We start from the raw sequence: 13,055 nt of genomic DNA, 5'->3' as shown, positions 1-13,055 counted from the left end.
CTAACCCCAGGTCCTAACCCCAGGTATTAACCCAGGTATTAACCCAGGTACTAACCCAGGTACTAACCCAGGTATTAACCCAGGTATTAACCCAGTTATTAACCCCAGGTACTAACCCAGGTACTAACCCAGGTACTAACCCAGGTATTAACCCAGGTATTAAACCAGGTATTAACCCAGGTACTAACCCAGGTATTAACCCAGGTACCAACTCAGGTACTAACCCAGGTAATAACCCAGGTACTAACCCAGGTACTAACCCAGGTATTAACCCAGGTATTAACCCAGGTATTAACCCAGTAACTAACCCAGGTACTAACCCAGCTAGTAACCCAGGTATTAACCCAGATATTAACCCAGGTACTAACCCCAGGTACTAACCCAGGTATTAACCCAGGTACTAACCCAGGAAGTAACCCCAGGTAGTAACCCAGGTACTAACGCCAGGTACCAACCCAGTTACTAACCCAGGTAATAACCCCAGGTAATAACCCAGTTACTACCCCAGTTACTAACCCAGGTAATAACCCAGGTACTAACCCAGGTACTAACCCAGTTACTAACCCAGGTAATAACCCCATGTAGAAACCCCAGGTACTAACCCAGGTACTAACCCCAGGTACTAACCCCAGGTACTAACCCAGGTAATAACCCAGGTAGTAACCCAGGTAACAACCCAGGTACTAATCCAAATAGTAACCCCAGGTACTAACCCAGGTACTAACCCAGTTACTAATGGCCGGGGGGGATGGCTGGGGGATGGCTGGGGGATGGCTGGGGGTGGCCGGGGGATGGTCGGGGCCGTAACATAATTATAATCGTTTGTACACTGCAAACGGACCACAACTAAGCCCCAAAAATGTATTGTATTTGAAAAACACAATAATTTCATACCTTGATTTACATTGAGACACAATCATGTATTTTTTTTGGGGGGGGGGGTGCTTATGAACAGATTTCCTAAATTAAACAGATGTTTTGTTAAATTCCTGGTGATTTTACAGTCTTTTTTTTAATACCAAAAACTAAACTACCTCCCAAAGACGTTTGGGGGGCCCCAAAAATGACTTGAGGGAATTCTGCACCCTTAAGAGCTGAGACGTAGGAACCACAGCAGGGTTTATATGTTACACAGCCCAAGTAAAACCACAGACTAAAGGACGGAATGGAAGACAAGAGAACGGAAGACATCAACAGCCTTTCAATAAATCAGTCCAGGGTTCAAAGGTCAATCTCAATCTGGTCACTGATTGCTTCAGGGTGGAATGAAAGAGAAGGTAAGGGACTGCATCAACGTCTATACGCACCTCAGAAAAAAATCGGTCCAGAGATTAATGTTCAATCCAGACACTGAAGATATTTTCTGGACATTGAATGGACGGACAGCACCACTCCAGAACACTATGGGTCGTTGTCATTGTCACACCCGTACAGTCGGTCCATTGGGGGCGGTCAGGGGTACTTGGGATCCACAGTCGTAGTCTCGGTCAGCTATGTAGTGCCTGGCGATGGGCCTGCCGTGGTGAGGGTATCCCTGTCTGTCCACTTGTCTGTCCTGGAAACTAGCGATGTAACTCTGAGGAGGGAGAGGGAGAGGGAGAGGGAGAGGGAGAGGGAGAGGGAGAGGGAGGGAGGGAGGGAGGGAGGGAAGGGAGGGAGGAAGGAAGGAAGGAAGGAAGGAAAGAAGGAAGGAAGGAAGGAAGGAAGGAAGGAAGGAAGGAAGGAAGGAAGGAAGGGAGGGAGGGAGGGAGGGGAGAGAGAGAGAGAGAGAGAGAGAGAGAGAGAAGGAAAGGGAGAGAGGGTTTGTCCAGAGCCAAGACAAACAGACAGTGATCGACACAGATGAAGACAGATGAAGACAGGCACAGTTTTACAGAAGATATATTGAGAGGCCCACATACCTATTTACAGACCCTGAAATAGGCACAAATACATATTGACACTGACATATTGACACACGTTGAGACGGGCCCTTAGATACAGTATTCCCTATAGTGTACAGCTATTGGCCTGGGCCCAAAAGGGAAAACGGAGCCATTTGGGACTCAAATACAGGCAGAGAGATCCAGGGTCTTACAGGAGACAGCACGTCCCCATCGAAGCGTAGAGTGTGGTTTGGTTTCCTGTGGTAGGTGATAGGCTCAGGGAGGAGGGGTTTGTTAGTGGTGGTGGTAAATGGAGGAGGGTGGTGGGACTGCTTCTGTCTCTTCTTCTTCTTCCTCACTTCTTTCTGCATCCTCTCTTCCTTCTGGTGGATCCTAATCAACTGGACCCTCCGCTGCTGTCGACTGAGAACCACTGGAGAGAGAGAGAGAGAGAGAGAGAGAGACAGAAGGAGAGGATGAGAGAGGGAGAGAGAGAGAGAGAGAGAGAGAGAGAGAGAGAGAGACAGGAGGAGAGGATGAGAGAGGGAGGGCAGAGAGAGAAAGAGGGAGATGAATGGAAGAGAGTGACAGAGAGAAAGAGGGGGTGGGATAAGAAAAAGACCAAGAGGAAGAGAGATAAATAAAGAAAGTCTGAAATCTCCTCATCTTCCATCCAACAGCACAAATAGCACAGTCCCCCATTCATACAGCGCCCAAACAAATATAACCTCCTCGTCTTCCATCATTCACACAGCGTCCAAACGAATTTATTCTCCTCGTCTTCCATCATTCATACAGTGTCCAGACGAACATAACCTCCTCGTCTTCCATCATTCACACAGCGTCCAAACGAATATAACCTCCTCGTCTTCCATCATTCACACAGCGTCCAGACGAACATAACCTCCTCGTCTTCCATCATTCACACAGCGTCCAAACGAACATAACCTCCTCGTCTTCCATCATTCACACAGCGTCCAAACGAACATAACCTCCTCGTCTTCCATCATTCACACAGTGTCCAGACGAACATAACCTCCTCGACTTCCATCATTCACACAGCGTCCAGACGAACATAACCTCCTCGTCTTCCATCATTCACACAGCGTCCAAACGAACATAACCTCCTCGTCTTCCATCATTCACACAGTGTCCAGACGAACATAACCTCCTCGTCTTCCATCATTCACACAGCGTCCAGACGAACATAACCTCCTCGTCTTCCATCATTCACACAGCGTCCAGACGAACATAACCTCCTCGTCTTCCATCATTCACACAGCGTCCAAACGAACATAACCTCCTCGTCTTCCATCATTCACACAGCGTCCAAACGAACATAACCTCCTCGTCTTCCATCATTCACACAGTGTCCAGACGAACATAACCTCCTCGTCTTCCATCATTCACACAGCGTCCAGACGAACATAACCTCCTCGTCTTCCATCATTCACACAGCGTCCAAACGAACATAACCTCCTCGTCTTCCATCATTCACACAGTGTCCAGACGAACATAACCTCCTCGTCTTCCATCATTCACACAGTGTCCAGACGAACATAACCTCCTCGTCTTCCATCATTCATACAGCCTCCTTCGTTTCACATCGTTCAAGACACAATTATCCACCCACCACAATGTCTGGGGATACTGAAAACGACAACACATTGTGCTGTGTCATAGTGCTGCAGCACAAACAGAATCCTACAATGTGTTGACACCCTCCCCAAAGAAGCATATGACTGACAATACTGTTCCCTGTTCATTATCAACAGGACTAATAGTACTGTTCCCTGTTCATTATCAACAGGAATAATAGTACTGTTCCCTGTTCATTATCAACAGGACTAATAGTACTGTTCCCTGTTCATTATCAACAGGACTAATAATACTGTTCCCTGTTCATTATCAACAGGACTAATAGTACTGTTCCCTGTTCATTATCAACAGGACTAATAATACTGTTCCCTGTTCATTATCAACAGGACTAATAGTACTGTTCCCTGTTCATTATCAACAGGACTAATAATACTGTTCCCTGTTCATTATCAACAGGACTAATAGTACTGTTCCCTGTTCATTATCAACAGGACTAATAATACTGTTCCCTGTACATTATCAACAGGACTAATAATACTGTTCCCTGTTCATTATCAACAGGACTAATAATACTGTACCCTGTTCATTATCAACAGGACTAATAGTACTGTTCCCTGTTCATTATCAACAGGACTAATAATACTGTTCCCTGTTCATTATCAACAGGACTAATAATACTGTTCCCTGTTCATTATCAGCAGGACTAATAGTACTGTTCCCTGTACATTATCATTATCAACAGGACTAATAGTACTGTTCCCTGTTCATTATCAACAGGACTAATAATACTGTTCCCTGTTCATTATCATTATCAACAGGACTAATAATACTGTTCCCTGTTCATTATCAACAGGACTAATAATACTGTTCCCTGTTCATTATCAACAGGACTAATAATACTGTTCCCTGTACATTATCATTATCAACAGGACTAATAATACTGTTCCCTGTACATTATCATTATCAACAGGAATAATAGTACTGTTCCCTGTTCATTATCAAGAGGGCTAATAGTACTGTTCCCTGTACATTATCAACAGGACTAATAATACTGTTCCCTGTACATTATCAACAGGACTAATAATACTGTTCCCTGTTCATTATCAACAGGACTAATAATACTGTACCCTGTTCATTATCAACAGGACTAATAATACTGTTCCCTGTTCATTATCAACATGACTAATAGTACTGTTCTCTGTTCATTATCAGCAGGACTAATAGTACTGTTCCCTGTACATTATCATTATCAACAGGACTAATAGTACTGTTCCCTGTTCATTATCAACAGGACTAATAATACTGTTCCCTGTTCATTATCATTATCAACAGGACTAATAATACTGTTCCCTGTTCATTATCAACAGGACTAATAATACTGTTCCCTGTTCATTATCAACAGGACTAATAATACTGTTCCCTGTACATTATCATTATCGACAGGACTAATAATACTGTTCCCTGTACATTATCATTATCAACAGGAATAATAGTACTGTTCCCTGTTCATTATCAACAGGACTAATAATACTGTTCCCTGTTCATTATCAACAGGACTAATAATACTGTTCCCTGTACATTATCAACAGGACTAATAATACTGTTCAATGTTCATTATCAACAGGACTAATAATACTGTTCCCTGTACATTATCATTATCAACAGGAATAATAGTACTGGTCCCTGTTCATTATCAACAGGACTAATAATACTGTTCCCTGTTCATTATCAACAGGACTAATAGTACTGTTCCCTGTTCATTATCAACAGGACTAATAATACTGTTCCCTGTTCATTATCAACAGGACTAATAATACTGTTCCCTGTTCATTATCAACAGGACTAATAATACTGTTCCCTGTACATTATCATTATCAACAGGACTAATAATACTGTTCCCTGTACATTATCATTATCAACAGGAATAATAGTACTGTTCCCTGTTCATTATCAACAGGACTAATAATACTGTTCCCTGTTCATTATCAACAGGACTAATAATACTGTTCCCTGTACATTATCAACAGGACTAATAATACTGTTCAATGTTCATTATCAACAGGACTAATAATACTGTTCCCTGTACATTATCATTATCAACAGGAATAATAGTACTGGTCCCTGTTCATTATCAACAGGACTAATAATACTGTTCCCTGTTCATTATCAACAGGACTAATAATACTGTTCCCTGTTCATTATCAACAGGACTAATAATACTGTTCCCTGTTCATTATCAACAGGACTAATAGTACTGTTCTCTGTTCATTATCAGCAGGACTAATAGTACTGTTCCCTGTACATTATCATTATCAACAGGACTAATAGTACTGTTCCCTGTTCATTATCAACAGGACTAATAATACTGTTCCCTGTTCATTATCATTATCAACAGGACTAATAATACTGTTCCCTGTTCATTATCAACAGGACTAATAATACTGTTCCCTGTTCATTATCAACAGGACTAATAATACTGTTCCCTGTACATTATCATTATCAACAGGACTAATAATACTGTTCCCTGTACATTATCATTATCAACAGGAATAATAGTACTGTTCCCTGTTCATTATCAACAGGACTAATAATACTGTTCCCTGTTCATTATCAACAGGACTAATAATACTGTTCCCTGTACATTATCAACAGGACTAATAATACTGTTCAATGTTCATTATCAACAGGACTAATAATACTGTTCCCTGTACATTATCATTATCAACAGGAATAATAGTACTGGTCCCTGTTCATTATCAACAGGACTAATAATACTGTTCCCTGTTCATTATCAACAGGACTAATAGTACTGTTCCCTGTTCATTATCAACAGGACTAATAATACTGTTCCCTGTTCATTATCAACAGGACTGTGTGGCTCAGTCGGTAGAGCATGGCGCTTGCAACGCCAAGCGTCGTGGGTTCGATTCCCGCTAGGGCCACCCATATGTAAAAGTAGTGGCCCCAGCCGACTTGTAAGTCGCTTTGGACAAAAGCGTCTGCTAAATGGGATATATTATTTATAATAGTACTGTTCCCTGTTCATTATCAAGAGGGCTAATAGTACTGTTCCCTGTACATTATCAACAGGACTAATAGTACTGTTCCCTGTTCATTATCAACAGGACTAATAATACTGTTCCCTGTTCATTATCAACAGGACTAATAGTACTGTTCCCTGTTCATTATCAACAGGACTAATAATACTGTTCCCTGTTCATTATCAACAGGACTAATAGTACTGTTCCCTGTTCGTGCTCGTTATCAAGCGGGACTAATGAGACTGTACCCTGTTCATTATCATTATCATTATCAGGACTAATAGTACTGTTCCCTGTTCATTATCATTATCAGCAGGACTAATAGTACTGTTCCCTGTTCACATTATCATTATCAACAGGACTAATAATACTGTACTCTGTTCATTATCAACAGGACTAATAATACTGTTCTCTGTTCATTATCAACAGGAATAATAGTACTGTTCCCTGTTCATATCAACAGGACTAATAGTACTGTTCCCTGTACATTATCATTATCAACAGGACTAATAGTACTGTTCCTGTTCACATTATCAACAGGACTAATAGTATCCCTGTTCATTATCAACAGGACTAATAATACTGTACTCTGTTCATTATCAACAGGACTAATAGTACTGTTCCCTGTTCATTATCAACAAGACTAATAGTACTGTTCCTGTTCATTATCAACAGGACTAATAGTACTGTTCCTGTTCATTATCAACAGGACTAATAGAGTATTATGATATATCAACAGACCAACATTTGTTGTGATATCTATCGGATGAACATTGCTTGTGCATTATCGACAACGGGACTAATAGTACTGTTCCCTGTTCATTATCATTATCGAGAGGACTAATAGTACTGTTCCCTGTTCATTATCATTATCAACGGGACTAATAGTACTGTACCCTGTTCATTATCATTATCAACGGGAATAATAGTACTGTTCCCTGTTCATTAGCATTATCAACGGGACTAATAGTACTGTACCCTGTTCATTATCATTATCAACAGGACTAATAATACTGTTCCCTGTTCATTATCATTATCAACAGGACTAATAATACTGTTCCCTGTTCAGTATCATTATCAACAGGACTAATAATACTGTTCCCTGTTCATTATCATTATCAACAGGACTAATAATACTGTTCCCTGTTCATTATCAACAGGACTAATAATACTGTTCCCTGTTCATTATCAACAGGACTAATAATACTGTTCCCTGTACATTATCATTATCAACAGGACTAATAATACTGTTCCCTGTTCATTATCATTATCAACAGGGCTAATAGTACTGTTCCCTGTTCATTATCAACAGGACTAATAGTACTGTTCCCTGTTCATTATCATTATCAACAGGGCTAATAGTACTGTTCCTTGTTCATTATCAACAGGACTAATAGTACTGTTCCCTGTTCATTATCATTATCAACAGGACTAATAATACTGTTCCCTGTTCATTATCAACAGGACTAATAATACTGTTCCCTGTTCATTATCAACAGGACTAATAATACTGTTCCCTGTACATTATCATTATCGAGAGGACTAATAGTACTGTTCCCTGTTCATTATCATTATCAACGGGACTAATAGTACTGTTCCCTGTTCATTATCATTATCGAGAGGACTAATAGTACTGTTCCCTGTTCATTATCATTATCAACGGGACTAATAGTACTGTACCCTGTTCATTATCATTATCAACGGGAATAATAGTACTGTTCCCTGTTCATTAGCATTATCAACGGGACTAATAGTACTGTACCCTGTTCATTATCATTATCAACATGACTAATAATACTGTTCCCTGTTCATTATCATTATCAGCAGGACTAATAATACTGTTCCCTGTTCAGTATCATTATCAACAGGACTAATAATACTGTTCCCTGTTCATTATCATTATCAACAGGACTAATAATACTGTTCCCTGTTCATTATCAACAGGACTAATAATACTGTTCCCTGTTCATTATCAACAGGACTAATAATACTGTTCCCTGTACATTATCATTATCAACAGGACTAATAATACTGTACTCCGTTCATTATCAACAGGACTAATAATACTGTACTCTGTTCATTATCAACAGGACTAATAGTACTGTTCCCTGTACATTATCATTATCAACCTGACTAAAAATACTGTTCCCTGTACATTATCATTATCAACAGGACTAATGGTACTGTTCCCGTACATTATCATTATCAACAGGACTAATAGTACTGTTCCCTGTACATTATCATTATCAACAGGACTAATAATACTGTACTCTGTTCATTATCAACAGGACTAATAATTGCTGTTCCCTGTACATTATCATTATCAACAGGACTTATAGTACTGTTAACAGCACATTATCATTATCAACAGAGACTAATAATACTTTGTACTCTGTTCATTATCAACAGGATAATAGTACTGTTCCCTGTTCATTATCAACAGGAATAATAGTACTGTTCCCTGTTCATTATCAACAGGACTATTAATGCTGTTCCTGTTCATTATCAACAGGGCCCGAATAATACTGTTCCCTGTTCATTATCAACAGGACTAATAATACTGTTCCCTGTTCATTATCAACAGGACTAATAATACTGTTCCTGTATATTATCATTATCAACAGGACTAATAGTACTGTTCCCTGTTCACATTATCATTATCGAGAGGACTAATAGTTACTGTTCCCTGTTCATTATCATTATCAACGGGACTAATAGTACTGTACCCTGTTCATTATCATTATCAACAGGACTAATAGTACTGGCTTCCTGTTCATTATCATTATCAACGGGACTAATAGTACTGTACCCTGTTCATTATCATTATCAACAGGACTAATAGTACTGTTCCCTGTTCATTATCAACAGGACTAATAATACTGTACTCTGTTCATTATCAACAGGACTAATAATACTGTACTCTGTCTATTATCAACAGGACTAATAGTATAGTTCCCTGTACATTATCATTATCAACAGGACTAATAGTACTGTTCCCTGTACATTATCATTATCAACAGGACTAATAATACTGTACTCTGTTCATTATCAACAGGACTAATAATACTGTTCCCTGTTCATTATCAACAGGAATCTGTTCATTATCAACAGGACTAATAGTACTGTTCCCTGTACATTATCATTATCAACAGGACTAATAGTACTGTTCCCTGTTCATTATCAACAGGACTAATAGTACTGTTCCCTGTTCAATAACAGGACTAATAGTACTGTTCCCTGTTTACATTATCAACAGGGACTAATAGCAATTGTTCCCTCGTTCACTATCAACAAGACTAATAGTACTGTTCCTGTTCATTATCAACAGGACTAATAGTACTGTTCCCTGTTCATTATCAACAGGACTAATAATACTGTTCCCTGTATATAGTATCATTATCAACAGGACTAATAGTACTGTTCCCTGTTCATTATCATTATCGAGAGGACTAATGGTACTGTTCCCTGTTCATTATCATTATCAGGACTAATAATACTGTTCCCTGTTCATTATCATTATCAACAGGACTAATAGTACTGTTCCTGTTCATTATCATTATCAACAGGACTAATAGTACTGTTCCTGTTCATTAGCATTATCAAGGACTAATAGTACTGTACCCTGCTCATTATCATTATCAACAGGACTAATAGTACTGTTCCCTGTTCATTATCATTATCAACAGGACTTATAGTACTGTTCCCTAGTATCATTATCAACAGGACTAATAATACTGTTCTCTGTTCATTATCATTATCAACAGGACTAATAATACTGTTCCCTGTTCATTATCAACAGGACTAATAATACTGTTCCCTCATTATCAACATGACTAATAATACTGTTCCCGTACATTATCATTATCAACAGGACTAATAATACTATTCCCTGTTCATTATCATTATCAACAGGGCTTATACTGTTCCCTGTTCATTATCAACAGGACTAATAGTACTGTTCCCTATTTCATTATCAACAGGACTAATAGTACTGTTCCCTGTTCATTATCAACAGGACTAATAGTACTGTTCCCTGTTCATTATCAACAGGACTAATAATACTGTTCCCTGTTCATTATCAACAGGACTAATAATACTGTTCCCTGTACATTATCATTATCAACAGGACTAATAATACTGTACTCCGTTCATTATCAACAGGACTAATAATACGGTACTCTGTTTCATTATCAACAGGACTAATAGTACTGTTCCCTGTACATTATCATTATCAACCTGACTAAAAATACTGTTCCCTGTACATTATCATTATCAACAGGACTAATGGTACTGTTCCTATTGTACATTATCATTATCAACAGGACTAATAGTACTGTTCCCTGTACATTATCATTATCAACAGGACTAATAATACTGTACTCTGTTCATTATCAACAGGACTAATAGTACTGTTCCCTGTACATTATCATTATCAACAGGACTTATAGTACTGTTCCCTGTACATTATCATTATCAACAGGACTAATAATGCTGTACTCTGTTCATTATCAACAGGACTAATAGTACTGTTCCTATTCATTATCAACAGGACTAATAGTACTGTTCCCTGTTCATTATCAACAGGACTAATAATACTGTTCCTGTTCATTATCAACAGAATGAATAATACTGTTCCCTGTTCATTATCAGCAAGACTAATAATACTGTTCCCTGTTCATTATCAACAGGACTAATAATACTGTTCCCTGTATATTATCATTATCAACAGGACTAATAGTACTGTTCCCTGTTCATTATCATTATCGAGAGGACTAATAGTACTGTTCCCTGTTCATTATCAATCAGGGACTAATAGGACTGTACCCTGTTCATTATCATTATCAACAGGACTAATAGTACTGTTCCCTGTTCATTATCATTATCAACGGGACTAATAGTACATTATTATCATTATCAACAGGACTAATAGTACTGTTCCCTGTTCATTATCAACAGGACTAATAATACTGTACTCTGTTCATTATCAACAGGACTAATAATACTGTTCCCTGTTCATTATCAACAGGACTAATAGTACTGTTCCTGTACATTATCATTATCAACAGGACTAATAGTACTGTTCCCTGTACATTATCATTAGTACTGTTCCCTGTTCATTATCAACAGGACTAATAATACTGTTCCCTGTTCATTATCAACAGGACTAATAATACTGTTCCCTGTTCATTATCAACAGGACTAATAATACTGTTCCCTGTTCATTATCAACAGGACTAATAATACTGTTCCCTGTATATTATCATTATCAACAGGACTAATAGTACTGTTCCCTGTTCATTATCATTATCGAGAGGACTAATAGTACTGTTCCCTGTTCATTATCAACAGGACTAATAATACTGTTCCCTGTACATTATCATTATCAACAGGACTAATAGTACTGTTCCCTGTTCATTATCATTATCAACAGGACTAATAGTACTGTTCCCTGTTCATTATCAACAGGACTAATAATACTGTACTCTGTTCATTATCAACAGGACTAATAGTACTGTTCCCTGTACATTATCATTATCAACAGGACTTATAGTACTGTTCCCTGTACATTATCATTATCAACAGGACTAATAATACTGTACTCTGTTCATTATCAACAGGACTAATAGTCCTGTATATTGTTCATTATCAACAGGACTAATAGTACTGTTCCTGTTCATTATCATTATCAACAGGACTAATAATACTGTTCCTGTTCATTATCAAGCGGGACTAATAATACTGTTCTCAGTACATTATCATTATCAACAGGACTAATAATACTGTTCCCTGTTCATTATCAACAGGACTAATAATACTGTTCCTGTACATTATCATTATCAACAGGACAAATAATACTGTTCCCTGTACATTATCATTATCAACAGGATAATAGTACTGTACCCTGTTCATTATCAACAGGACTAATAGTACTATTTCCCTGTTCATTATCATTATCAGGACTAAAAATACTGTTCCCTGTACGTTATCATTATCAACAGGACTAATGGTACTGTTCCCTATTCATATCATTATCAACAGGACTAATAGTACTGTTCCCTGTACATTATCATTATCAACAGGACTAATAATACTGTACTCTGTTCATTATCAACAGGACTAATAGTACTGTTCCCTGTACATTATCATTATCAACAGGACTTATAGTACTGTTCCCTGTACATTATCATTATCAACAGGACTAATAATACTGTACTCTGTTCATTATCAACAGGACTAATAGTACTGTTCCCTGTTCATTATCAACAGGACTAATAGTACTGTTCCCTGTTCATTATCAACAGGACTAATAATACTGTTCCCTGTTCATTATCAACAGGACGAATAATACTGTTCCCTGTTCATTATCAACAGGACTAATAATACTGTTCCCTGTTCATTATCAACAGGACTAATAATACTGTTCCCTGTATATTATCATTATCAACAGGACTAATAGTACTGTTCCCTGTTCATTATCATTATCGAGAGGACTAATAGTACTGTTCCCTGTTCATTATCGTTATCAACGGGACTAATAGGACTGTACCCT

The 13,055-nt window shown here is 38.3% G+C and overlaps 1 protein-coding gene across 1 annotated transcript; it reads right to left on the bottom strand.

The window, feature by feature from the left end:
* Nucleotides 1-1,085: 1,085 nt before the first annotated feature.
* LOC135537481 (transmembrane protein 198-B-like) lies at nucleotides 1,086-2,293 on the bottom strand. Its single transcript, XM_064963628.1, has 2 exons — nucleotides 2,078-2,293; nucleotides 1,086-1,576 (listed from the first exon to the last, which is right to left on the bottom strand). The coding sequence occupies exons 1-2, from the start codon at nucleotides 2,234-2,236 to the stop codon at nucleotides 1,421-1,423; spliced, it is 315 nt and encodes a 104-aa protein (XP_064819700.1). The 5' UTR covers nucleotides 2,237-2,293; the 3' UTR covers nucleotides 1,086-1,420.
* Nucleotides 2,294-13,055: the final 10,762 nt, after the last annotated feature.

This window comes from Oncorhynchus masou, unplaced genomic scaffold (assembly GCF_036934945.1).
Source record: "Oncorhynchus masou masou isolate Uvic2021 unplaced genomic scaffold, UVic_Omas_1.1 unplaced_scaffold_7922, whole genome shotgun sequence".
In the NCBI taxonomy this organism is placed as follows: Eukaryota; Metazoa; Chordata; class Actinopteri; order Salmoniformes; family Salmonidae; genus Oncorhynchus; species Oncorhynchus masou.
This window is presented reverse-complemented; position numbering and strand designations above follow the sequence as displayed.